This window comes from Coffea arabica, chromosome 2e (assembly GCF_036785885.1).
Source record: "Coffea arabica cultivar ET-39 chromosome 2e, Coffea Arabica ET-39 HiFi, whole genome shotgun sequence".
Classification (NCBI taxonomy): domain Eukaryota; kingdom Viridiplantae; phylum Streptophyta; class Magnoliopsida; order Gentianales; family Rubiaceae; genus Coffea; species Coffea arabica.
In genome coordinates this window covers 11659128-11684939 of record NC_092313.1, presented here as the reverse complement: position 1 = coordinate 11684939, position 25812 = coordinate 11659128, and the positions used below count along the sequence as shown (strand labels likewise).

General features: G+C 37.9%; 4 protein-coding genes, 1 non-coding gene and 1 pseudogene across 10 annotated transcripts; 1 reads left to right on the top strand and 5 right to left on the bottom strand.

Moving 5' to 3' along the window:
• Window positions 1-2076: 2076 nt before the first annotated feature.
• Window positions 2077-4857, top strand: LOC113728563 (uncharacterized). The gene has a single exon (XM_027252958.2). The coding sequence runs from the start codon at window positions 2077-2079 to the stop codon at window positions 4855-4857; it is 2781 nt and encodes a 926-aa protein (XP_027108759.2).
• A 554-nt stretch (window positions 4858-5411) lies between these two features.
• LOC113730974 (callose synthase 11-like) lies at window positions 5412-13358 on the bottom strand. Of its 6 annotated transcripts, XR_003458443.2 has the most exons (5): window positions 13137-13273; window positions 7584-13007; window positions 6560-6656; window positions 6404-6446; window positions 5412-5720 (listed from the first exon to the last, which is right to left on the bottom strand). XR_003458443.2 is itself a non-coding variant. In XM_072078932.1 (3 exons), the coding sequence occupies exon 2, from the start codon at window positions 12927-12929 to the stop codon at window positions 7599-7601; it is 5331 nt and encodes a 1776-aa protein (XP_071935033.1). In that variant the 5' UTR covers window positions 12930-13007; window positions 13137-13273; the 3' UTR covers window positions 5412-5720; window positions 7584-7598. The 6 variants fall into 6 exon arrangements, 2 of the variants coding, with proteins under 2 accessions (XP_071935033.1, XP_027111784.1); XR_003458441.2 differs by lacking the exon at window positions 6404-6446 and having other exon boundaries at window positions 13137-13358; XR_003458442.2 differs by lacking the exon at window positions 13137-13273 and having other exon boundaries at window positions 7584-13115.
• On the bottom strand, window positions 9876-9955 carry LOC113733542 (small nucleolar RNA J33). The gene has a single exon (XR_003459053.1). It is a non-coding gene; the product is annotated as a small nucleolar RNA J33 (small nucleolar RNA).
• A 3614-nt stretch (window positions 13359-16972) lies between the features above and the next one.
• LOC113730973 (pentatricopeptide repeat-containing protein At2g33760-like) lies at window positions 16973-19361 on the bottom strand (annotated as a pseudogene).
• A 270-nt stretch (window positions 19362-19631) lies between these two features.
• On the bottom strand, window positions 19632-22386 carry LOC113730972 (probable 2-carboxy-D-arabinitol-1-phosphatase). Its single transcript, XM_027255981.2, has 7 exons — window positions 22082-22386; window positions 21721-21872; window positions 21018-21137; window positions 20836-20935; window positions 20527-20666; window positions 20348-20427; window positions 19632-20068 (listed from the first exon to the last, which is right to left on the bottom strand). Exons 1-7 carry the CDS (start codon window positions 22239-22241, stop codon window positions 19927-19929), a joined length of 894 nt encoding a protein of 297 aa, XP_027111782.1. The 5' UTR covers window positions 22242-22386; the 3' UTR covers window positions 19632-19926.
• Window positions 22387-24397: 2011 nt separating this feature from the next.
• Window positions 24398-25812, bottom strand: LOC113730994 (CASP-like protein 1C1). Its single transcript, XM_027256014.2, has 3 exons — window positions 25537-25812; window positions 25052-25154; window positions 24398-24945 (listed from the first exon to the last, which is right to left on the bottom strand). Exons 1-3 carry the CDS (start codon window positions 25689-25691, stop codon window positions 24721-24723), a joined length of 483 nt encoding a protein of 160 aa, XP_027111815.1. The 5' UTR covers window positions 25692-25812; the 3' UTR covers window positions 24398-24720.

The following is a 25812-nucleotide window of genomic DNA, read 5'->3' as shown; positions in this document are numbered from 1 at the left end:
GAATTCGTGATGGAGAAAGCCTTGAGACAAGATGTGACAGGAATAAATAGTAATGTAGGACGTGTCGATAATCACCATTGTCCTTGACATTTCTTTTACTAAGTAATACACAAAGTGGCATATGGATTTTGATAAAGGGTTAAAGGCAATAAACCCTTTAAGGATTCCCCTGATTTGTAGCTTCAACGTCAATTTTGGCGTAATCAACCCTCTTGACTAACACTAAGACTATCAAATCCATGTACCTCCTTTTTTTTTTTTTTGGAGTGTAAACAAAATTTACTTGCATATCTTATTGAGATTTTGTCGAGGAAAGTTGTACATGATGATGAAAGTACGGAAAATTTTGCCAAAATGGTCCCTCACGTTATCAACAACAATTATTTTAGTCCTTCACAATCAAAATTAGCCAAAATAGTCCTTAAAATATTAAAATTTTGCCTATTTAGTCCCAGAGTTTATCTTCGATATCAATTTTTAGTTGAAAAAGTACATGTCTCTCTCAATGCCAACAATTTTCGAGGGCAAAATGGGATCACAATTCGTTTCTCTCTAGGAAAAGAAAAAATACATGACAATTGCATGATCATCTTCCTAATAGAAATCCTAATTCTTATCCACTAAAACTACATAATCAAAAGCTGTCTACAATGAGGCAGATGTTATATAAGTGAAAATAGTGCAGAAAGTGCAATTGACCTTACTCTTTCTTGTTCGATTATGGCTTTGGCGAATAAAAATTAGAGTTCTCTGTTCGTTCGGAAGGCAGTCATGTGATCATCATATGCTTTAAATTTGGAGAAAAACTAATTGTATTCACATTTTGCCCTTAAAATTGTGGGCATGTTAGCAAAGTGTACACGTTTTTATCAAAAAACCAATTGAAAATGAGCTCTAAGACCAACGGGGTGTATTTCTTTATATATATATATATATATATATATATATATATATGAGAGACTATTTTGTTCGATTTTAAATGTGGAGGGCTAAAAAAGTTTTTCTCGAAAATATGAGAGACCATTTTGGCAAATTTTCCACAAAAGTGTTGAAGCATTTTACAAGGATATTGATTTCATTTTCCTCTACTGGAAATGCAATGATTTATATTATAAGTTAAAACGTCAATTGGACTAAATAGACAAATGAAACAAGAAATGGCCTGCAACAGAGATACAATAAACAGGAGAAAGTGATTCTCTGTGTCCCTCCCATATGGTTTGCTAAATTCAACTCCAGACAGTTTTTGCTTTTCTCAAGTCCTGTGACATATAGATGAATTTCTTTTTTTGGGTCCTAATGAATGCGCAATATACCAATTTTAGAAATAACAAAGAGACATCCGTGAAACTTTATGACTTATTTCACATACTATGTTCTCATAGACAAAGCTATTAAACTGTGGGAAATTCCTACACTCCTTTTAGGGGGACCATTTCCTAAATTTAAAGCCTAATTTTTTGATTGCCACATGATTTAGTAACAATCACGCGGTTTATTTTAAATGATTGAAATTATTACATCTAAAATTCTGTTTGGATTGTAAATTTTAGGAAATATTTTTTTTTATGCATTTCCTCGTCACGCATTCTACCCCATATACATCACATCAATATAACATTTTTTTCCATACAAATTCTAAAAAATTACAATTCAAACAAACTCTTATTTTATTATGCAATGATAAATTTTAATTTGACGGTATAATGCTCGAAACACCCTATAATATTATCAAGTTATCACGAAGTATATATGTAGCATAATATTTTCAAATTTATATAGTGTTTAGTATATGATGTACGAGTTTATTCACAGAAATCTATATAGCCACAGGAAAATTTCCTATGTGGTGAACGGTGATTAGATTAAGTTAATCTATTTGTTATAATTACTAAACCACAAATTGAAGTTCCCTTTTTAAATCTTTTGGAGCAAGAATCATGCATGATCATGATAGGTGGGTCAATTGCTTGCAAGCTGTCTAGTCTCGGCATTATCACCACATTTATTCTTAGGCTTAATCGTGTGTTAAATATATGCAAGCACCTTATCTCACTCTCCACGCACCCCCCAGCAATGGAGAGTAGTGGACCTCTACTTTTCTTGTTCCCAAAATGCCTAATCAATCCCTTTCTCCTCCCCCTCCTCTTCCTTCTCTTCTTGTCCATCCCCTCAATCACCTCTGCAAACCCTCAAATTATCTACTCCGAGTACTGCAACGACGTCGTCCGGGAGTCCTCCCCATCCTCCACCCAGCCTCTCACGGAAGACCCCATAAAGCTCACGATTTCTAACGCCCGCTTCACATTCTCTTCAGGAAAACATGACGAACCGCACCCGTCAATGTACAACTTCCCCAAGAAGCTGCGTTTCACCACGAGAAGTGCTCAGAGGACCCAGAACGACGGGGTTTTCAAAGTGGACGGAGGCGTGGATTTGCGGGGTTTTCGGCTTCAGGGGCATATCAGCAATCACAACCGCCGTGGCCTCAGAATCGTTGTTTACCGGCCACACAGAACGCCGGTGGATCCTTTTTACGTCGACGATGAAGTTCACGACTTTTACCTGAGTGGGTTTTGGAATTCCACCTCTGGGAAGCTCTGTATGGTGGGGTCAGGTGAGGAGAGGAGGTATCGCTCTCTTTTTGCAGTTTTTAAGGTTAACTATCCCAATGCGTCCAGTATTTTCAATAGCTATGTCAATGGTACATTGGAACTTTTGACTGTGGATAGTAAACTTGTCGGATCTTTGAATGTTTTAGGTCTGAATTCGAGGGGTTATGTGTATAAATTGATTAACAAAGAAATTGAGAAAAATGTGTTCAAGCGATTTGATGATTTGTCGAATGGGTCGCTGGGATTAAGGGGGACAGATCAAGTTTGTCAGTTGATTGGGAGAGCTAGGTTTTTGGATTTGGACTATAAAAGTAATTGTGAAAGTGTGAACTGTAATGTTGTCCATGGGGGAAAAGGGGATAATGCATTGCCGAGCAGTATGACTTTTGATAAGATAGAGTGTCTGGAGAATGGTTATGTGAGGTACTTGTTGCAATTTGGAACTGCTCAGATGAAGTTATCTTCCGAACCTAATGAGACTTTAGTTGCTGAGGGGAAGTGGGATGGTGCGAAGAAGAGGCTTGACATGGTTGCTTGTCGAACTGTGGATGGTCAAGGCACTGTTGGGGATTGTTCGATTCGATTGAGTTTGAGATTCCCAATGGTGTTATCAGTAAGGCAAAGAAATTCTCTGGTTGGGGAGATATGGAGTAGTAGAAGCCCGAATGAATCGGGTTATTTTGGTAGAGTTGAATTTGGGAGTAGGATGCGAAGAGTTATGAGACCTGTTGGGGTGAGGTATGAATATACCAAGATTGAGAATGCAAAGACATCTTGTGCTGGGAAGACGAAACATGATGGAGGCAAAGGTGGGAAATTTCCCAATGCACTGTCACGTGATATGGGTTTTGTCATGTCTGTGAGAAACCAAAAAGGAGAAAGTGTTTCTGGGTACACTTCTCCCCTGTTCGTGGGCGATAAACATTTTAGCCGAGATGGAGCATTTGGAGAGGGTGAGTCTACAGGCCAGGTGAGCTACAGCCAAGGTAACTTGGTTAACATCAGCTATGAATTAGTATTTCGCCCTCTACATGGTTTAAATATTAGTCGTGAACTTCCTTCATTCAGTTCACTGCGAATATCTGCTGAGGGAATATATGATTCAAATCTTGGGCACCTTTGCATGGTCGGCTGTTTGTATGTTCCATTACCTTATGTGAAATTTGGGAGAAATTCTTCTCTGGACTGTGAAATCCTCGTTGACATACAGTATCATGAGCTGAATGCAAAAGTTGGAAAAGTTGTCAATGGAACCATACAAAGCAAGAGAATGAAGTCTGACCCTCTTTATTTTGAGCCACTTGAGATTGTTTCACGCTCCCTGTATAAAAGTCAAGCCAAAGAATCTTTATGGACAATGGACCTGGAGATGACCATGGTTCTGGTTTCCAATACATTGGCATGCATCTTTGTAGGATTGCAGCTAGTTTATGTGCAAAAGCATCCAAAAATGCTCCCGTTGATTTCTGTTTTGATGTTGACAGTGGTGACCCTGGCTCACATGATTCCACTGCTCTTGAATTTTGAAGCTCTTTTCTTGTCAAACCGCAATAGGCAGAATGTATATCTTGGTAGTGATGGTTGGCTGGAGGTAAATGAGGTATTAGTAAGAGTCATTACAATGGTGGCTTTCTTGTTGGAGTTTCGTCTTCTTCAGCTGACTTGGTCTGCAAAAGCCAAAGATGAAAGCCGGAAAACCCTCTGCATCTCAGAGAAGAAGGCTTTCTTCTTGTGCCTGCCCCTGTACTTGGGTGGTGGTTTAATTGCTTGGTTTGCTCATCCGTCATCAACGTCTCATGGAAAGGCTTTATCATTCTTGCCAGACTACAAACCTCACCCTCAAAGGCAGTCTTTTTGGGGAGACCTGAAGTCTTTTGCCGGTTTGATACGGGATGGTTTTCTGTTCCCTCAGGTTCTCTTCAATTTGTTTTGTGACACCAGAGAGAGGGCTCTTGCTCCTTCCTTTTATGTTGGGACCACTTTGGTGCGCTTGTTACCTCATGTCTATGATCTTTACAGGGCTCACAGGTCTGTATTATTTTCGCTTAACAAGATATATGCGAATCCGAGACTGGATTACTACTCCACTGCCTGGGATATCATAATCTGTGGTGTTGGTCTCTTGTTAGCATTCCTCATTTTCTTGCAGCAGACATTTGGTGGGCGCTTCCTTCTTCCTAAGAGATTTAGACAAAATTTAGTGTACGAGAGAGTGCCTGTAGTTAACACTGATACAGAATAATTCATGCTTGAGACGACGACTTTGTTTCAATTGCTTATAGCTAAAAAATTTTCATTCAGCCAGTCATGCATGCTTTTGAACTTCTTTTTCCTGTGTTTCGATAATCTCCCGGCAAGGTGTTTGTTTTGCTCAAAAGAAACAACTGCCAAAGACTCGTTTGCTTGAAATGCGCTGGTTGTTCTGTCATTTGTTCTGCCAAAATTCAAGTTTTTCTGGGTACGCAATCTTGGTCCACGCACTGTTTTGCAGACGCAAGTTCCAGTAGCTTCAATTGCATCATATTTTTAATGAAAATGAACATGATCCCCAACTATGAGGCCGTTATAGAGTGGTCTAACCTGCTTCAAAATAATACTCACTTACCTCTACCATTAAAGAAGAATGATGCTACTATCATCTTTTCCAACTGAAGGAAATGCTTTCTTCAATTTCAATGTATAAATGGTGATACTCTCTAATCTGTTACAACTCGAACAGCTGGTCCATAAAAGGCAATAAGAGGAGCACAATTTAAGAGGAGCTTTTCCAAAAAGCAGATCGAAATTGTCTAAAAATTTTGCACAAAACTGTAGTCTGGAACAGCACCAAGCTACTTTAATTTACATGTGAAAATATGTACAGCATCAGATCAGAGATGTTTACATGAACAAGGAAAACCAAGTCTATTTCTTCAAATTGCTTAATTACAAAACTATAAGCGTGTAACTAATCATCCCACTAACAGTTAATTATATACTGCTTCCTGGTTATTGCCCAACCACTGAGCATCAAAATCAAAATATAACAGGACTGTCCATCATCGGAATTACATGCTGCCAGTGCATTAGTCCAAGAGATACTCCAGAGAAATTTCTCCTTTAGGCCTGGAAAGAAGAAAATCATGTCTAAGTAATAGAAAGACAAGCAGTCTTTTAATCCGGCAAATAGCCAAACAATGGCAAACCATGAAATGAAAATGCGACTACTCGGAATCAGTCATTTAGTTGTATCAACCATGTGAAAAAAACAAAGAAAATTAAAAAGAAAAAAAAACTGCGCTTGTAAATCATAGGGCCAGTAAAGAAGGAGAAACAAAAACAATAATCACAGCCCTCTTCATTAAAAGAACAAATTGAGAATTCACTATAGCAATATCATGATGATTACTGAGACTACTATTTTTTTTTTCTTTGTTTTTTTTTTGTTTGAATTAAATTACATGAAACGCTCGCTGACCAGCAGCTTACAACCCATATTTGAACCAGTTTCATTTATTTGGTGCCATCCCTGACCTCTTTATAGATAAAACCATGACCAGTTCACTCATGTCCTTGGCATTCGCCATAGGGCCAATTACATTCCATGTCGCTACTCCACTTATGGCTCATACTAGATCCCGTATGCTTTCAGCTTCTAAAAGAGGAAAATTTTAACCTTCTTGTTGGATAGAACTAAAGTCAGATAACGGCTGGCAATTAGATTAACAGATTTCAACCCTGTGGTTGATTTGCCTGTGAGGATAGAATCAATGAACAAGCATAAATTCTTAATTATCAGGCAATCATACCTACTACAAGCGATCTACTCTGGTATCCAGCTAACAGCCAAATCTTGTTGGGGTACAAAGACCAAAAACAACTTTTAGAACCTTCGTTTAGAAATAGAAGGAAATATTATACAGTCTAGTTTTACAATTGACAAGTCATATGTGAGGATTTCTAACCTTAGATGGAAATTACAGAAGGCAGATTTCTAGAATTAAGTGGGCCATGGCTCTTCAAGGCCCATATGTAAAGTTGATCCTGGTTGGTGCCAACAGCCTGTCAGGACCGAATATCAGGTAAATTAGCTTCATTATTTGACAAAATATACAGTTTATAAATTTTTTTCATGAATATAATCTTATCAACATCCACAGCCTTGTTAAGGCAAAACTTCATGCTGTGAGAAAACCACAATCTAAATTTTGTTTCAATCATGGCAACATAGAAATCTATGTCGATTCCAAGAAATGACCAACAGTAATAAAGACATCAATCAATAATTCAGGTTTCATATCTAGGCCCAAAATTGTACTTCAGCTTTACAAGTCTGGCTACAGAAGAAAAACTCCTTCGAAGATTGAGAACTCGTATCAATTTAAGATCCAAAAGGAAGGCAACCTGAACTTTCCTGCTTAGACAGGACAAAGGAGTCAGATATTACCCAGGTCAATGCAATTCTTATACTTTCCAGAATCAAGTGCAAAGAAAAAGGAAGACACTAAAGCCAAGTAAAGAAAAGTAAAATAATAACTCAGGGTTTGAGATTCAATCTAGTATTCTCATTGATCCAAGGCAATTGTTAATTGATCAGAAGTGGTCCACCAAGCTTTTGAATATCTGGAAAAGACCAGAAGGATCTGACACAATCTCATTACTATGCTTTTTTTTTTTTTGGTGTAAGTGGGAGGTCTTGAACCCAGGACCTCCAACTTCAAGACCTCCAACTTACAATCCCTCCTACCTTACCACCCAACCCAACCCTTCCCTCCAATCTCGTTCCTATGTAGTCACAAGTTGCAGCTAATATTCCTAATTCACAAATGAAGAATTAGTCAAAAATCACTGCAATGAAAAAGTAGATTAAGCACAAGCACACAATTAGATTAAGCAGAAGCAAACAATTGGGTACAAGGAACTGCACAACACAGGTCCTTGTATATCCACATGGGAGGAGTATTTGAGAAATTTGAAATAGAAAACTACCTGTTATTACATGTCCTAGTTGGACTTTTTGCCAGTCAGGATCTGAGATATCTGGAGTCCCCTGCTGAAAGCTTCATTGAACAGCATCCTTGTCTGCATCGACTCTAGTCCAGGCATCCATGACACAATTGCCAGAGGAACCATAACAATTAACCCAAATATCATATCATACAGACGAGCCAAGGAGACTAGAGTCTCCCAAACTACTGTGGATTGCAGAAAAGGCCTGAGAACTTGAGCAATTTGTATTATGCCCCATCCCGTGGGTATAAATGCCAAGAGACTCGAGATAAGATCAAGAAATGTAAAGCCAGTGAACTTGAGCAACAGAAAGATCACAAGTACAATAAGCACAATAACAACCAACTGAACCAGTCGATAGTAGATATGCTTCTTTGCAGCATACTTTTCCTGAGCATATCCTATGACAATATAGATTGCAACTGCCACAACCATGTAGATCCAAGACAGCAAATACACAGCAATACTTTTGTTCTTACCAGTAATGTTCAAGTGGTAAACAATTCCGTACTGGAAAAAGAAGAAACGAAGATCTAAAATAATCTCCAGTAATTTTCCCCAAAGACCAGTTGTCCTCAAGTGCTCCTGCTCCTCGTACCACCATGTTTCCCAGCTGAGATCTGCTTTTATGAAAACTCCTCTATTATACCATAGCCATTTCATGAAATCATCGAAGTCGTAGACAGTTTTCAACCAATCAAAACCAGAAGGATTGAAGATAAAGGGTGACATCATCCACGATACAACAAGGAACCAACTTGAGATGGTCATTGCAATGTAAACAAAGGTATTTGAAGCCAAAGGACTATGTGAGGCGTACACTATGAGAATCACTCCAAGCTCAATTGCTTTCACAAAATGGCTGCGAGCATATAATCTATAGTTCTCTGCAAAGCTTTTATGTTGCACAACAAAACCACGTCCAGTAGCCCTGTACTTGGCACCTCCATGAAGAATGGTCCGACCAAAATAATGTGCACGTGTTCCAAGTGAGAATGTGTAAAACAGTGAAGCAAGCTGCAGTTGCATTGTTACAAAATCCCAAATAGCAGGAAGGAACCCATGTTCTAGAGAATTTTCCACAATCATTGGGAGGGCAGTGAAAATACCAATTTGGATGATGAACTGTTGATTCAAGATTGCACCAAGCGCTTTATTGTCACTCGCTTCCTTGGCACTGTTTTCAACACCACTGAGAGCAAGATAAAGGCGTCCCCAAAGAAAAGTGTAGACCATGAGGACCACCATCATGGTGTTGAAGAAGTATCCGACAGTACTATAAAAGAACGAAAGCATACGAAAGAAATCTAGCCGATGACCCAACCTGTATACATCTCTACTCAAGACCTGCTCACCATTGCCGCTAGCAACCTTTGCCTCAAACATGGATATCTGATTTAATCCAACATCCCTTCCCTTACCCACCTGTATGTACTCATGGTGGGTCACATTGCCACCTCGCAACGTGCAATTGAATCCCGCATATATGTCCTCACTAATATTGATCACTTTAGAAGCTTTGCTTATGCCACCTCGAGTCAAAAACCAGAATCTGTCAAAGACATCAGGATGACCGTAGTGCATCCGAACCTTCAAAGGATTTGCCAGAACTCGTTGCCCCAGAGTTACAAAACTCATTTCTTGAGCAGACATGAACCAAGCAAGAGATGACACAGAACCAGTAAAAATATTTTCACGAATTCCGAGAATTGTGGGCCTCCTGATACCATGATAGGATTTAAACTCCTCCAGTAAATTCCGCATCTTCAATGCCTCCTCAAAATAATTATCTTGGTTCATATCTATGGTCTGAATTGCATCACCGCGAGTAAAAATGATGGCGTGGTTCTGGTTCTCTGGTTTACCTTCACCCAGCTTCAATGGACCAGGCAACTTGATACGGTAAATTTCAACCTCGCTCTTTAGTTGTTGATCATACTTCACCAAGACAGAGTAATATTCCACTTCTTCCCTTCCCAGGTAAACCTCATCAACATAAGCTACTCGAAGGGCCTCATTATTTTTCATCAAGTTGAAAATATCTTCAGCACGAGGATCACCCTTTCCCTTATGATGCCCATACATCTGGCAGGCAACAACATAAGTGAATTTCATCATAGCACTGCCAAACTCGTGACCTTTGAAAAGAAGGCTCACACTGCTACTTGCTCGGCCAAGAGTTTGAGAAGTTGATGCCGTGTAAGAATCTAGTCCATCCAAACCGCTGTTCTGCTGCAGTGAAGCAAGATAAGCATTTCCGTCCGATCCCTGCCTTATATCCAACTCAGACGCAGTATCAAGGAAGGCAAGCATTTTCAGTGCCCTATAGTAGTACATCATCCCTCTCACTGTACGAGACAATGTCTGGCCTCTGTGTGATGCCCACAGTCGGAGATCCCTCACCTTTGTGGTCCAAATCTCATCATCATTTTGCATACCTTCCCTGCGCATCCTCTCCAGAAAATTTGTCCACTCATCTTCATAAATCTTCTGCAAATAAAATAAGGTTGAGATGCCATCTTCATTGGGACTTCTAAGCATTTCTTTACCATACAACACATCTTCATCATAGTAAGGAGTCAAGACACTGAAGGCCATCATCTTCTCAACTTGCGGAGCTCGTGGCATGTTCATAAATAACGAATTACTAAAGAAAGCAATGCGTCTTCTCGACTCAAGATTTCTTGGGACATTGTGCATTGAATCTTTAGATGTAAGTATTGTCTGCAAACGCCTTAGCTGCCTATAGAAGAAAATGTCTCCAGCTTCAGGAAATTCCAGAGCATTTTCAAAAAGTTGTCCATCCGCAGATGATGCAGGATTTAGAGGTGCTAAACCTTCCTGTTTCAACAGTGCAACAGATTTCTTCATCCGTGGAAATTCTCGAACAGAAAGCTCATACAAGTACTGCATTACATTCACTATCTTTGTCATGTTCTTCTGAGGCATGAGCAAAAGATGGATGAGAGATATCAACTGTTCATGAATCTTGGGGAAAACAGATGTCTTGTATGTCTCTGCGAACTTTTCAAAATGAATGCTTTCATCAATCCCAGTGAACAGATTAGTGACTATTGAATGCTCTTCTGTGCCATCTTTAATAATAACGTTACAAAGCAAATATTTGATGCTATCATACACCTCAATTACAGCACAGCGTCTGTACTCATTCTTGCAAATCCTATACCATACCCATCTATCTGGCGCATCCTCCAGTTCTGTTGCATGAATGAGAGCAAGCAAGAGCTCATTGCAGAGAAGAGCACAGGGCCATCGAATAACCTTAATGTCCCAACAATTAGGAGGCAGTTCCATTAGCTCCACTTCCTGGTCACTGACCAGGTCTTCCTCTCTCAAAGTTATTATCATTTCATTCCACAGCAATGCAAACCTAGTTGCTTCCACCTGGCTCGATTCCATCTTCTTATATGGCTGGCCAAGGCCATACCGCAGCTTCAGTCTATGCAGTGCATCCCGCAGTTTGTGTACCAGTGTTGCTTTCGAGCCTGTGGTGTGATCCTCAGGCATTAGATTAAATTGCAATGCGCTTGCAAAGAACTGGAATCGAAGCCTCAGCTGTTGAATGTTTCGGATCTCACCTATATGAGAAAACAATCCAATAACTCCCCCGACAATAGAGGAGAATATTGAATACCAAACTAACAAATCCATTAAATATATCAAAATAACAGGAACCCACAACATAATTACAGCCACTCTATTGGTGCTACCAAAAAATTGATGCCACCTGTATGTTCCATGCATCTTCAGAAGAGCCTTTGTTGGAGCAACCAGGGGCTTGATCTGAAGGAAGTAACTGAACAAGAATTTTGAAAGCAGGACAAGAATCCAAAATATCGTGTACTTTATGTTACTAACAAGTCCTTCCCTGAGCCCCCGACCGACAAATATTGGGGTATAAAACCACCATCTTAACCAGCGAAAGATAGTCCAATCCACTTCCTCGAGTAAATTTCGAATCCATGGAAGAATGAAAAGAACCAGAGCCAACAACTCAGGAATGACGTAGACTAAAACAACCTTCAGAAATGTCAATATTCTCTGGTTTGCTTCATATGACCACCTGCCATCAGAATTTTTTTGGCTCCAAATCCTCCCATAAAACACCCCAAACACAACGGTCCACGTGAGAGCATCTAACCCTTTTAACACCATTCTCACGCCAATCCATATCGTGTCCCTTGAGACTAAACTGTACTGTGTCCCAGCATCAAGAATTGCTTGAACAAATCTCAAGGCTGCCCAAGTAATGAATATTGTAAGCAGCTGCACCTGCAGATCCCTACTCTCCAAGGCTTGCCATGGATACTTGCTTCGCTCCCAGGCAACAAGCATAGCAGCCTGAAAGAACAAAATTAGCATCACCCACAACCTATCAAAACTCCTAAAAACATTCCAGAAAGTTCTTTGCTCCACAAATCCTGTCTTCCCTACTCTCTCGCCACCGCTAACCAAAAGAAAATTACTCGACAAATCAATAGGCCATTTCAGTCTCTTAAAGCACTTTCTACTCCAAAAGTACTCGTTAATATCATCATAATTCCTCCAAGCAGAATGTGGGGCAGCCCCATTTCTGCTCCTCGCAACTTCACCCTTAATTGCAGTGTAAATAGGTGTAACAATATAATCCAAGAAACCATACTGACGACAAGTCGAGGGAACATACGGCTGTCCAGTATTTTCATCAATATGCCCATCAAGAATGTGATTTAACTCCCCAGCCATGTTATGATAAATGTAACACAAACATTCCGGCGTAAAGCGGAGGTTCGCCGCCTCACCCCAAATCAACAAGTAGAGGCTTACATACAAGAGTTCCCGGCGGAGAAGGGCAGAGTTCTGGCGTTTTGGAAGCCGAACCTGAGACCTTTTACGCAAATAAGAGCACCATGAGGTGTAATTCTTGAGCAACTTCTGACTAAAGCGGCGGAGTACACCAAAATCAAGGCGATCGACGCTTGCTGGCGGAGGTTGGAGGCGCATTTGGGAGTTTGCCAAGTGAAGCACCAAGTGCTCTCTTTGGTTCTTCACGTTGTCCCCTTGGAACCCGAAGAAGAACCCCAGCCAGTCCATGATATCCATGGAATCATTCCACGGAATAAAGGACGGCACCTTGAGGTCCTCAGTGGCGCGCAGGGCGGCTGCGGCGGCCCGTACCTCTGGGAACCGGAGAGAAGGATGGTCAGTCAAGAGATTATGAATGGGAATTATGTTATATGGCTCCTGCTGCTGTAAGGGAGGTCGAGGCGGCGCGTCAAGTGTCCCGCGGCCGCGCGTAGCTTGAGGACGCTGCCTTAAATTCATAGCATCAGCTTCTTCAGGATATTCAAGCAAATGGATTCTTCAGAAATTGTTGCTTTAGCCACTGGAGTTGTTGTTGAGCTTCAAAAGACCGAAGTAACAGTCAGAAATAAAGTGATAAAGAATCGCTCGCATTTATTAGTATATAGTGATTGAGGAGTAAAAGAAAGAACAAACAAAAAGGACAATGGAAGAAAAAGTAGTAGTAACCTTTTTGCCTTTTCTTGACTGACTGAAGATGAGCTTATCAGTAGGGGTGGCCGTGGAGGTTGAGTTGAGTAACTATGTATCATGGGAATGTCTAATTCGCTGGTGGGATGTTGGCCACGCGCTATAGGATTGCGAGTGGGAAGTACGTGGCTACTGGGATACTGAAAAGCGGGCTTTCCGAAGTGTAAGTTACAGTAGAGACTGGATAAACCGATCAGTAATGAATGCCAATTCAAATAATGGGAGAGATATTGGGAATGATCTTCAAAGGAGGGAATTTGAAACATTAATAACATTTTTACACGTGCCCTTCAGTTACTGTGGATTGGAAAGCTATCATCTATTTATTGCAGAATAAAACAAATTTTAGCGAAAATCTCAAATCATGGGGGATATATATTACGCTGGGATTGATCTTCAGAGATAAATATGTGATTCTTAGAGTAATTAATCAATAGATAATTTCGGTGGGGTAAGATTAGGCTACGGATGATTTCATGTGTTTTTACTTTTCACTCCTCTTCTTTCACCCAAGTTGCATTGCGTCTCGTTTTAAATAATAGTAGCGAATCAATTTACAAGCACTTTTCTCGTTAAGCAGTAGTATTTTAACATTTTTCATCAAATAAATGAATATACGATTAATATCTTTTTCTTAAGTTTATTAACATATTTTACAGATATGTAAATGAGTCGAGTTTAATCGATTAGTTCGTGAGTTTATCCAGTCAAAATTTGAGTCAAACTCGAACCTAATATATGAAAGTCAAAAACTTGTCGAATTCATTCGAATTTCACATATATGTTTTTTATTTATTAGTATAAAATGTCTATTTTGTCATTTATTTAAAATTATATAAAATATTTTTATATTTCTAAAATTTGATTAAGTTTGATTAAATTTAATTGAGTTTGAGTTAAACTCGATTGAATTTGATTTGCATGAACTCAGGCTTCAGCTCAAGTAAAGCAAAACAAAATCCAAATCAAGTTTGATTTTGAGCTCAACGGGTTCGAGTCTAAATTTTTTAAATCTAATCAAAACTTAAAAGAGTGCACTAGTCAAACTCGATTCAACTTGATTGCACTTCTAATATTTTATTCCAAAAAAAGTTAATAATGTTTGAATTTATACTGACGAGGATAATTTGAATGTGCTAACGTTAGAGTAGCACATTAGAGGCGTGGAAAAGCTAGGATGACGTTATGAGTTAAAGGTAAAGGAACATCGCAATAATTTATCACTAATTTTTTAAGTTATTGCAAAGCAATTGGATTGGTTTGTTTGAAATTCTTTTTATTACTCGCAAAATATGCTTATTTATCATTTTTTATTTTGTATACATTACATCAAAAAAGAGTCACAATAAATAATATTCATTGTATTTGGATAGGAGATTATTTGAAATAATTACTGTAACTCTAATAATCCTTTTACCTTTAAAAAAATAATGCGCTTAAAATTACACCATCTTAGATATTGAAGTCACGTGTTTATCACATTCAGTAACAAAAGTTTTATTTGAAATATTATTTTAAATAATTATTATAATATTTTTTAGATATGATATATTTGAGACAAAATTACTTAAAAATATAAAAAAATAAATTAAAAACATGCTTATAATACAGTCAAATACAGTAAGTAATTTTTTCGAATAATCTCTTGTCCAAACAAACCAAAGTTCAATCAAGAGGGAAAAAAACCAAATACAGTAACAAAGCACGTGACTTTTACATGCTTGCGCACTGCAGCTTTCCGTCTTGGGAGTCGTGTCTGCATTGATTGCTGAGTCAAGCATGGTTGCGAGTGCAAGACAAACGCAAGCCCAAGAAGAATCAAGAGCCGGTGAAGATAGAGACACGTGCACCAAATTACTACATCTGGATACTTTTAATTGGAAAAAGAAACAAAAACAAAAAGATCATAAGCGGGAGCACGAGTCTATCAAAAGAAAAAGCTTTTAGTCGATATGGGTAAATCAAAATAAAGTCGTCGGACACATGTACCCTAACAACTAGTGCCTAATTATTTCTTCAAATTAAAATTTAGCCAACGGCTACTTTTCTCAGTCAAAGGTTAACATTAATAATAGTTAAAAGTAACTTTTGTTTTTTTTTTTTAAAAAAAAGTCTTTGATTGTATGATAAAGATTTTGTAAAAACAGCACATAATAACTTTTTCACCTCACAAAATGCGTGTATTCAATTAAAAAGTACTCCACTATTATTACAGAAGAATTTTCATTAAAATACCATATAATCGTCTTGTATGAAAGTACTTGTGACTATCTTCAGACGGGCTGACGCAAAAAAATTTCTTTTTAATTCTAGATCACATCCACTGGTAAGAGGATTTACAAAATTATTTTAAAAAGGAATTAAGTGCACGCAATATGAATGATCCGTGACGCTCTGAGAATCTTTGCAAGTTGTTTGATTCGTTTTTTTAGTGTGGAATCGACCGCACGCTGCCAAACTGGACCCTTCACATGACTGGAGAATATACTGCCATTTTTGCTCCCTTGGCGACTGGTGATTGTATAAAAAAATTCAATACCAAAATTAATACCGTCGTGTTAAGCGAAATTCTCGTTTAAATTGTTATTTTTAAAAAAATTTTGTAAAAAAAAAATATTATAATAATTTGATATACTTGAAAAAATGATTGAAAATAGATTTACAAAAAATATAAGAATTGTTCGACAAAAAATCACAGTCCGAGTAGGCATTGCTCTTCCAGCATGATCTTTGGATCTCATGCTTAGTTGTGCTAGATGTAAGATATGATCCCTTGGTACGTTATGTATAAATAAATGAGATAGGAAGAGTCAAATAATTTACAATTACTAGGCTTTTTTCTTGTAAAACTTCAAATAATTTGAATCTTTGGATCTCATAATTGTCTTATTACTTGCTTGATTACATTTTTTCTTATTCTGCATGTTAATCAATTATGTGTCCTTTATCGTCTAAGTTTTTTCTCAAAAGAATAATGATTCGGTTGAAATTTTCTTCTTAATATAGTAATAGTACAATACGTTTTGTTTCATACGAACTTTTTTTTTCTAATTTTTTAATAAAATTATAAATAATAAATAATTTTATAATTTACTTTTCTCAAGGTCCATGAATTAACACCCGTTGATGAAAGAATTACGCAGTCAAGAACCCCAAACAACTACACTTTTCTTCACCAGTGAGAATTCAACTCTACCTAACCATCCCAGTTTGTTCTGTACCAACTGCTTTCTATCTAGCTAAAAACAAGATGTAACCACACTAATACTTAATTGAAGATTGTTAATCCAGTTCTTAAAAGGTAGATGAAAGATTATTCGGAAAAAAACTTTCTAAATTTTTTATGACGTGACACAAATGATATTAAAGTGATAATGATTGAAAAATAAAATGATAATGAAAAAATATTTATGATGTAAGAAAAAAAACAACTTTTTTCCCAGTAGCTGGCTATCAAAAACAGTAAATGTACAGTGGCTAATTTATCTTTTTCATCACGAATGATCGATGAAACAGATAAACCAGAAAACAAAGAAAAGCAGAAACAGATAAACCAAAAATTCCACATTACACGTCGCGCCAAGACGTCCATCGGCTGAGTGAACTGGCGAACTGCTTTTCTTTCCACTGACACATCGCATTACAATTTACAGAGGCCACGGAACTCCTGAACCACACTCGGGACGCCCTGCGTCCTCGCACGCGCTTCACTCGCATTTGCCCACATAATCCCAGATGGCGCCGCCAAATGTTAATTAATACTCCCGTGGTTGGTGTATACTATACTGTATTATACTACTACTGTTAAAGATCACTGTGGGAAGGCTGCTCTTAGGCACCAAGCTACTGGTCAAGGCAAAATTTGACACTCCAGCAACCATATACGAATAATTCCCTTTGACAACTGTTGTGCCAAAATACTACTAATATTACAAATTTTATTATCTGTGTTGGTAAATTTGTTGTAAGAGCAAACTGGCAAAATTTGGACAAGTTTTATAAGTAACTCTCATGTCAATCTATGCTGAAACATGCTAATTCTTGACAGTTGATCCAGCAGTACATCACCAGAAATCCTTGCAAGAACAGGAGCCATCTTTAAAATGATGAAAGCGAAGCTTGTCTCGAACACAAATTTCTCTTTTGGATACTAATGAAATGTACTTGATAGCCATGTGGCAATCCTCGCAGATTCGCAAGTTTTTCACAATTCGAATACGAGCCCCTGCCTTGTTTTCAAGAGTCCGAAAGCTACAGCAAACTTCTCGCTGTGGTATCTAAGGGCACATTCCTTCTCTTCTTCCTCTAACTCGTGCATAATAGCTTCAGAAACTGGTACATAACATGCTGCCTTGATCTGCTGAACCAATTCGTCCAAGAATTGAAGTATCGCCATGCTCTCAGGGTGAGGCATGCCACCAGTGCTAAAAAGATGTGCCTTCTGATCAATCTCTATGATGCTGTAACCAACTGGTTTCTTCAACTCTTTACTTATCATGGCATTTCTAACCATTTCAACACGTTCCATCTGTCCAGCCAACGCATACATATTTGAAAGCAAAACGTAGTGTCCTGCATTGTCAGGTTCCGCAGCAAAAAGATTATCAGCAACTTCTACACCAAGATCATAATTTTTGTGCAATTTGCAAGCCCCAAGCATAGCAGTCCAAACTGCCGGTGCTGGCTGGAAAGGAAACAGATCCTTGATATAGTGATATGCTTCACTGAGCAAACCCATCCTCCCAAACATATCAACCATGCAAACATGATGCTCTGTGCCCGGCATCATACCATAATTCTTCATGATAGCAAATGCCTCACGGCCCTCCTGGACTAGCCCAGCGTGAGCACATGCAGACAATACAGCAACAAAAGTAATTTCATTTGGATAGATTCCCTGATTTATCATCAGTCGAAATAAATCAATAGCTTCTTTACCGAAACCATGCATTCCATAACCTGAGATCATGGCAGTCCAAGCCATGACATTGGGCTCATCCATTAGATCAAAAACTCCCCGAGCTTTCCTCACATTCCCACACTTGGCATACATATTAATCAGCGCAGTACCAAGAACCACATCTAAACTAATCGGACTGCTCTTCACATAATCATGAACCCAACTTCCCAATTCAAGTGCCCCCGTGTCCGCGCAAGCTGATAACACACTTACAAGAGTAGCAGAATCAAACTGAACACCTAACTCTCTCATTTTAGCAAACAGCATGATTGCTTCATCTGCAAATCCATTCTGTTCATAACCTGAAATCATAGAATTCCACGAGACAATACTCTTCTGGGGCATTTCATCGAACATCTTCCTCGCAAATTTTAATTCCCTAATTTTAGAGTAAAAACTCACTAATGCAGCTTGAACAAATTGATCCAAACTGAACCCATTAGTCAAAACATGGCAATGAACAACTCTACCAGTTCTCGGGTCCTGTAATTGAGCGCAAGCCTTAATCACAGAAGTATATGTGTAGTTAGTAGGGGAGATGTTACGCGCAAGCATGTGGCGATAGAAGAGGATGGTTTGGAGTGGGAAGTGGGATTTTGAGGCGGCGGTGATGAGGGAAGAGAGGAGAAAACCGTCAACAGTTGGAGCACAGAGGAAGAGCTTCTGGGCGTACAGGATGGCGCCAGAACTGATGGCTGAGGTGGCAAGCTTAGTGAGCAGCGGGAGATGGTGGTTCCGGCCGGTGGTGATGATGTGGGCATGGACTTGTTTGAGGAGTTTGAGATGCGAGCCGGCTCTAAGAAGGATTTGGTACGGTGAAGTCTGTGCAAGTGTTCTGTTTCCATTGAAGACAAAAGTGTCTGGTTGCTGAGAAAGCTTTTCATTCATCAAGCGAAGATGGACAGGTTACTAACATGAAAGTCTCTCTTCATGCATTCTCCCACCAAGACTTTCAATTGAATTCCGGAAGGCTGATGCAGCAGATATTCTTTTAATGTATACTGGTACCATTTTAGGCTCTCTCATTAACTTGAATATGTTCTTTTTGCTTCTTCAAGAACACATCAAATCCGGCTCAGAGTCTCCAAATTCCTAATCGTGTAGCTTTGATTTTATCCTCCAAATGTGTTGTAGCAGGGATAAACAGTAGAATAGGCGATTGATACGGTAATTCATGAATACATAATTAGCTACATCTAGCTCGATGCTGAAAATATGAATTAACTTGGTGCTGTTGGATTAATTTCTGGATGGTATTCGGTGTTACTTTAGCAATTTATTCTTCTTTGTCTATATTTTTATGTATATTTACATTATAGATTTTCATTTTTTATTTGTTAAAAGTGTATATTGTGTGTGCTTATCCTAAATATTGTAAGAACACAGCATTATAAGAAGTAAAGCGGCCACATACAACTACACCAAGCCATAATTTATGCAATCTGTTGTAGTTTAATATTCTAAGTACTAGGTGAAATCAAAAGAGAACTTCTCACGTAAAGCAAGAAAGCATGTGAATTGGAAATCTCGTATCTTGTTGCTTCTGAATTGCATTAGACTAAAAGAAAGTACAATGAGAAAAGGTTATATGGTCACTAAGCTCTAGTATTATATTCGACATCAAAAATCTGTCTACAGGAACTGCCTCTTTCCAATCTCTCAGCTTCTTTCTTACTCTTTGCCTGCTTCCCAGACTCTTGGACGACAAACTTGGCTTGTTTCTGATCAACGTTCACGGATAACTTGGCTTTTTTCTGATCAACAACTTTGCTAGTAGATTATGGTCTTGTTTCTGTTCAATTACTTCATTCATTTCACTTTTTTCTGATACCTGTAGATGTGATCAGTGTACATATGAGCTGTCATATTTAATGATTGAAGCATTGCCTCCCCTTGTTTGTTGAAGTTGAACACAGATAGCCCACCGTTATTTATGTCGACCGCACGGAACCTGAAAGAATGCAAAGCAGTTAACCCGGAACTGCTGAATGAGTCAAGTTACTCAAAACTGTTGAAAGGTAAAAATGCTATTAAAAGGGCAGGCAGTATCTTGCAAAATACGATAGACATGACATAAGAAGACATTTCACGCAAGATTGTGAGACATTATCCCCATCCTGCAAGGACTTTGGCTTGTAGAAATTCTATTGAGGAAGAATGATTGATACTACTAGTCACTTATACAAGGTGCAACAGACTATTCAAGTTACTCTTGTCAAGTAATGAATACCTCTCTGGGCCTAGTCCAAGAGCAATGCAGATCAGTGCTCTCAACATTGATTTGTGCGTTACAACCAAAAAATTCTCTCCCTGTTTCACAAACCACACAGCCAAGAAAATTTCAGAAAGATAATCAATGCAGATCTCAGTGCAATAACTAGAAATGCACAGCAACTACAAGAATCTTACAGGCGTAAGTAAGATTTCTTTCCAAGCATCACTTGCTGTGTCCCAAAGTTTCCGAACTGGATAGACACCATTCACAATAAAATTTGATGGATCTTCTCTCCATGTTGAATACTCCTTTGGATACATCCGCAAAGCATCCACTGCCTCCAGATACTAAATGTGATTTAGGAAAATGAAAAATATTGCAGAGGAATATATAGTGAAGCATTACATCAAAGTTATAAATGACTCGTATCTTATCTATGGACAAACTCAATTAATTCACAAATAGGAAAGGAATGAACGCGTCCAAAACAAAAGAAGACTGACCATTTTTCATCCCTTCGAGGAAAAATAGATGGGCCTCCTTCAGCGAATCAAGAAAAACCAAAGGCTGCTCCCTACCTTGCCATATAATTTCAGCTGTGGACTGCATTACAGAGTGGCAATTAAGGGATAGGATCATCCGCTGAAGCACACACAAAATACAAACTAAATCTTATTTTTTGGACCTTGGCACGTGATATTGGACTGGAGAAACATTGATCGAAGTGCGTATCAACTAATGCTTTCTTGCACCTCTCTGCTTGAGCCACTCCAGTTTCAGTTAAAGTGGAGAGATTTGAGCTTCCCTAAAGCAACACAATGGCAATAGCTGATCAGAAATAGTGAATAGGCAATTATGCTGGAACAACAGTAAAGCAAATGATTTTTGTCGTTAGGCCCGCAAATTGAATTTTACTAATACAACAAAGTATACCACATTCACATGAGATCAGGGATCTATAGCTACTGAGTTTTAAAGGATATACATGCACTGTATTCATGGTTGTTCTGTAAACTCCATCTACCATATATTTTTGCCAATCTTTTTCCCTCTATCATAATGTTTGTTTCTTGTGATTATTGTTTTGACATGTTTTGCTAAATTTAGAATTACAGTTGCAGCCTTGCAGCTAGATAGACTATCATAAGACAATCTGAATTCTGCAACCTAGGTGCTACACCAAATAATCTCTGAATTTACAGGTTTAAAACTACCAAGAATTCTTAATTAAGACAGAACAAAACTTACTTTAATATAAATCAAATCAGTACAACTGATCCAGTAGTCTAGCAGATAGAGCAAAATGAGCTTAAGCAGAAGTAGAGAAGCCACGGAAGCATGAGATAAAGTTAAAAGAAAAGTGGAATTTCAAATCAAGGCCAACAAACCTGAACTCTACCTTCTTCATTCCAAGTGCTGAGACCATGGCGAACAAGGGTAACCTTCTTGGGAGTAAATAATAATTTCTGAGTAAGGGATGTTGTTGCCTTTTCGAAGTCATATGCTCCACCAGTCAATGAAGCATCATTCCCAAATTTCTCTGTTAATCAAAGATCAGATTAAGACGAATTTTATGGTCATGCAAACTGGAAGGTCCGGAAAGGAGAAAAAGAACAGGAGGAACAAACACAGGGGCATCAGAAGCCTCAGTTGACGAATGCAGAAAAACAGCAGTGAATTCAGAATCTTGAATCTAAGGCACCGCAAATTTGAAGAGAGAACAAGAAAAGTTGAATGAGTTGGGATTACCAGTAGTAACATGCAGGTCTGGGCTCGAAGAAGAGCACTGAATCCGAACACTTGAACATGACTTGGGACGACGAAACTCGGTGGACACCTTGAAATCATCAAAAATTGAAGTGCAAGCAAAATGACTGGTGGTTATGAGTGCTCCTGTTCTACAACTCATCTTTCCTTACTGATCTTTCTCCAGGTGGAAGTGCTAGAATATTTAGTTAATTCTGTTAATGCCCTCTTAGGTAACACATCCCAGAAAGAAGAAGTGAAGGGACACTGGATAGATATTATGGCTGGCATGGTCCGTTTAACCATTTTAATAGTTGGCTGTATTGAATTTTTTGTGGTGGGAGTTTCATTTGGACTCTCTTTATTTTTGGTAAGGTCACTTGCGCTGCGTAACTGCAGAAAGCTGATTTTAGCGGGGTACCTTTACCCCCTGACAATTGTCACCGCTGCCTCGATTCTTTGGGATTTGACATGGACAAATTGGATATGCGGTGGGCAAGTGGTAGATTCTGCCCTTCCTTTCGGTCGGACTCACTAAGATAGAAAATTGACTGCCTTTTGTTTTGTTAGAAGCGAAATCGAGCCAGGACTCAATATCAGAAAATGGATGATTTGAAGCTCAAATTCCTTTTCCTTTATCAAAACATCTTGTAATGTTTTTATAGGCTTCGTTAATTAAATTAAAAAAAAAGAAGCTCAAATTTTCACTCTAGCAAGATCTTCGTTAATTATCATCATTCTTCACTTTTAGCATGAATTCTGCGGCCGAGAAAGTACATTAGTCTAAGATGTTTGCAGTTTAGATTGGAACAGTAATAAAAACAAAAGATATGGATTGTTTTTTTCTCTCAAAAAAAAAATTAAGTTTTTCGTGAATCTATTTTTAGTCACTCTTTTAATTTATCAAATCGTTACGATACATTTTTTTATAAAAAAATTCAAAAAATAGCAATTCAAACGGGAGAGATTTTTTACCTTTTACTCTCCAAAACTCGATGGGGTGTGCTCTAGGTGCAACCCAAGTTAGTATTGTGGATAATTTTTTTGTACACTGTCAGTATCAATATAAAGTTTTTTTGCACAAGCATATAATATGAATTCAAAATTAAAATTCAAATCATATACATATAACATATATCCAAGATTGTTATTGTAAGAAAATTACTATATTGTCAATGCATAAAAAAGTTAATTCTAATATTATTGCCCTTGCTGTTAAAAATGAAAATAATAATAATAATACAGGCCTGATACTGGGTTTTGTTAGAGGAGCTTTGCTGAGCCTGAATTCGGTCCATACGAAAGCACCCAATTCGGCCCAAGATCGGCCCCGTTAAAATTTGCTGTCCTGGATCTAGAAAAGTCATGATCCGGGCACCTCGCCTGTTACTTACACGGTTGCACTGTTACTCTATTTTCAAGTATTCTTTAGAAATTAATCTTTTAGTGAATGTACGATAACTAATTTAAATTTGAATTTAAAATATAAATTATATATATATGTCATATATTCAACCGTGATAGTCTATATATTGTCATTCTCTATATAATAAGTATTTGAAGTTCATGTACACTCAATCATGTACAACAAGAGATGTTTACATATTTTTACAAAAAGCATAAATTCTCTGGACATTCCCAAAAACAAAAAAAAAAAAAAAAAAAACTTTTGACAGAACTATCGAGCACAAGTAAGGTTTTGTTGTTATGGTTCGATTCAACGAGCAACTTATGAAACATCGAGTCCTTGGATAATCAAAGTAAGTCTTCTAAGATGTTTGAAATAAAACATGGTCAAATTGAGATTGAGAACGTTTAGCAGTAAGAGCTTCAGTTGATCTGCTAGTTGTCTATTTGAATGATCACATCTTCATACACACGGCAGACGTAAATATGCAAATGATAGGCTTTTAGCAACGTTAGTCTTATGTTGAGATTAGTGCAACGTATGAAACGGATTTTCTGTTTCATTTCTTGTGCTACCGTTTGTCTCACATTTTATTATATTGTAATTTCATTTTCAAGGACATCGTATTTTAGTTCTTTTTAATTTTTTTAAAAATTCAATAACTATTAACTTAGTAAAAAATAAATACAATAATTTTAAAAAGTAACATGTCATAGAAAATTAAAAAATATAGCAGAAAATTCATTAAAAAAATCTCATTTTTTATGCATTTTGATTTTTTAAATTTGTTAAATTTTGTGTATTACTCAGTTAATAGTTATTGAATTTTAAGAAAACAAAAGAAGAACTAAAATAATTATTGGATTTTAAGGAAACAAAAAAAAAAAACTAAACCAAATCGCACAAGTAAGTTGAACAAATTCAAATTGCACATTAGCATCATCCATTCATTTCCTACGGGAAGAGAGAGTTACAAACTGACAATGAAGACAGACTTTTCATCCCTTGAAACCAAAAAATGTCCAATAATACGAGGATCTCAATTCCTTTCTACATGACACAATACGTTATTGCGTGCTAATTCAAGCAGCCATTTATCTAGTCGTATTCATTGATGGATAATGACATCTACTGTATAGAAGTTTGAAGGGCAAATGTTGAAGCAAAAGGAGAGAAAAAAAAGAAAAGAAAAGAAGAAGACAAAATCTCCATAAGAGCTAGAGGACATAAACCTTTAAGGTTTGGGAAGATTGAGGACAATGTGAAGAGAGTAAAGAAGAATAACTAAATACGCTAAAGAAGCCACAAAGTTAGCAATAAGAGCTCCTGCAACGTGGTTACAAAACTTTGGAACTTGATTACAGATAGGTAACCAGCCAGCGTGCGAGTTCCCATGCTTTCCCACTTGACCGATGGCTATATTAGCTGAAACGCTTGAATCCAACAACAGCGTAACAATCTATATAAATGCAAGAAAGATCAGAAGGCAATATTTTACCATAACGGCCAGTAATCGATCATGAGAGAAGAGAAGAGAAGAGAAGAGAAAGAAGATAATCACGTACCAAATCTGAGACTAACAAGAATCGGAACAGTGAAACCTTAGACGGACAGAACAGTACTATGAGGGTATAGCCACCTGCCACTGCATTTATGATCACAAAGTATCTGTTCCAGAAGATAACAGCATGTTACAAAGCCATAACAATTTGGGGTTTTCGGATAGCTAACTTTTTTGTAAAATTTTTTTTGTTGCATCATAAACACAATTATCAATTAGTACTTTATTTTACGTGCATCAGATCACAATAATTACTGCCATATTCTTCTCAAAAAAACTTTTTTCAAATAATCTTGTATCCAAACATATTTTGATTTCATAAATATACTTTCGATGGGCTAGCTCAGTTGTCACTGGTAGAGCATTTAATGTATACCAGGCTGACAAGGAGGGGATATGAAAACATTTCTCCCTCTCTCCATTAGTCCTCAGTTGCATGTACAGAAAGAATTAAACACAAAAATAAAAGAAGGAAAAAGAGTCCCTTACTTGAAAGTTGGTGAATTGGTATAGTTTGCTTCAAAGGTCACGTTCAAGACTTGAGCAGAGTCACGTGCTGAAACCATCACAACTGCTGCAGTGACCGAAGCTCCCAAGGCCAGGAGCCTGAGCAGAAAGATGGGGACTCTCTTAGCCAAAGTCATCAAGACAGGCCTGGCTTCAGAGAGGAAAATCAGTCAGTTGGGAGATGGTGTTCTGGAAAGGATTGTAGTTTGGATCGATCGACTGAGGCAAGGAAACAATTTTTGCAATTTTCTAGTTCAA

Excerpts from the sequence above, each read along its gene's own strand:
- LOC113728563 (XM_027252958.2), top strand. The coding sequence starts at position 2,077 with ATGGAGAGTAGTGGACCTCTACTTTTCTTGTTCCCAAAATGCCTAATC.
- LOC113730974 (XM_072078932.1), bottom strand. The coding sequence starts at position 12,929 with ATGAATTTAAGGCAGCGTCCTCAAGCTACGCGCGGCCGCGGGACACTT.
- LOC113730972 (XM_027255981.2), bottom strand. The coding sequence starts at position 22,241 with ATGAGTTGTAGAACAGGAGCACTCATAACCACCAGTCATTTTGCTTGC. Across the intron at positions 20,936-21,017 it reads GTCCAATATCACGTGCCAAG|TCCACAGCTGAAATTATATG; the intron begins GTCCAAAAAATA and ends TCTGTAATGCAG. Across the intron at positions 20,667-20,835 it reads CCTCGAAGGGATGAAAAATG|TGGATGCTTTGCGGATGTAT; the intron begins GTCAGTCTTCTT and ends ATCTGGAGGCAG.
- LOC113730994 (XM_027256014.2), bottom strand. The coding sequence starts at position 25,691 with ATGACTTTGGCTAAGAGAGTCCCCATCTTTCTGCTCAGGCTCCTGGCC. Across the intron at positions 25,155-25,536 it reads ACCAATTCACCAACTTTCAA|ATACTTTGTGATCATAAATG; the intron begins GTAAGGGACTCT and ends CTTCTGGAACAG. Across the intron at positions 24,946-25,051 it reads TCTTGTTAGTCTCAGATTTG|ATTGTTACGCTGTTGTTGGA; the intron begins GTACGTGATTAT and ends GCATTTATATAG.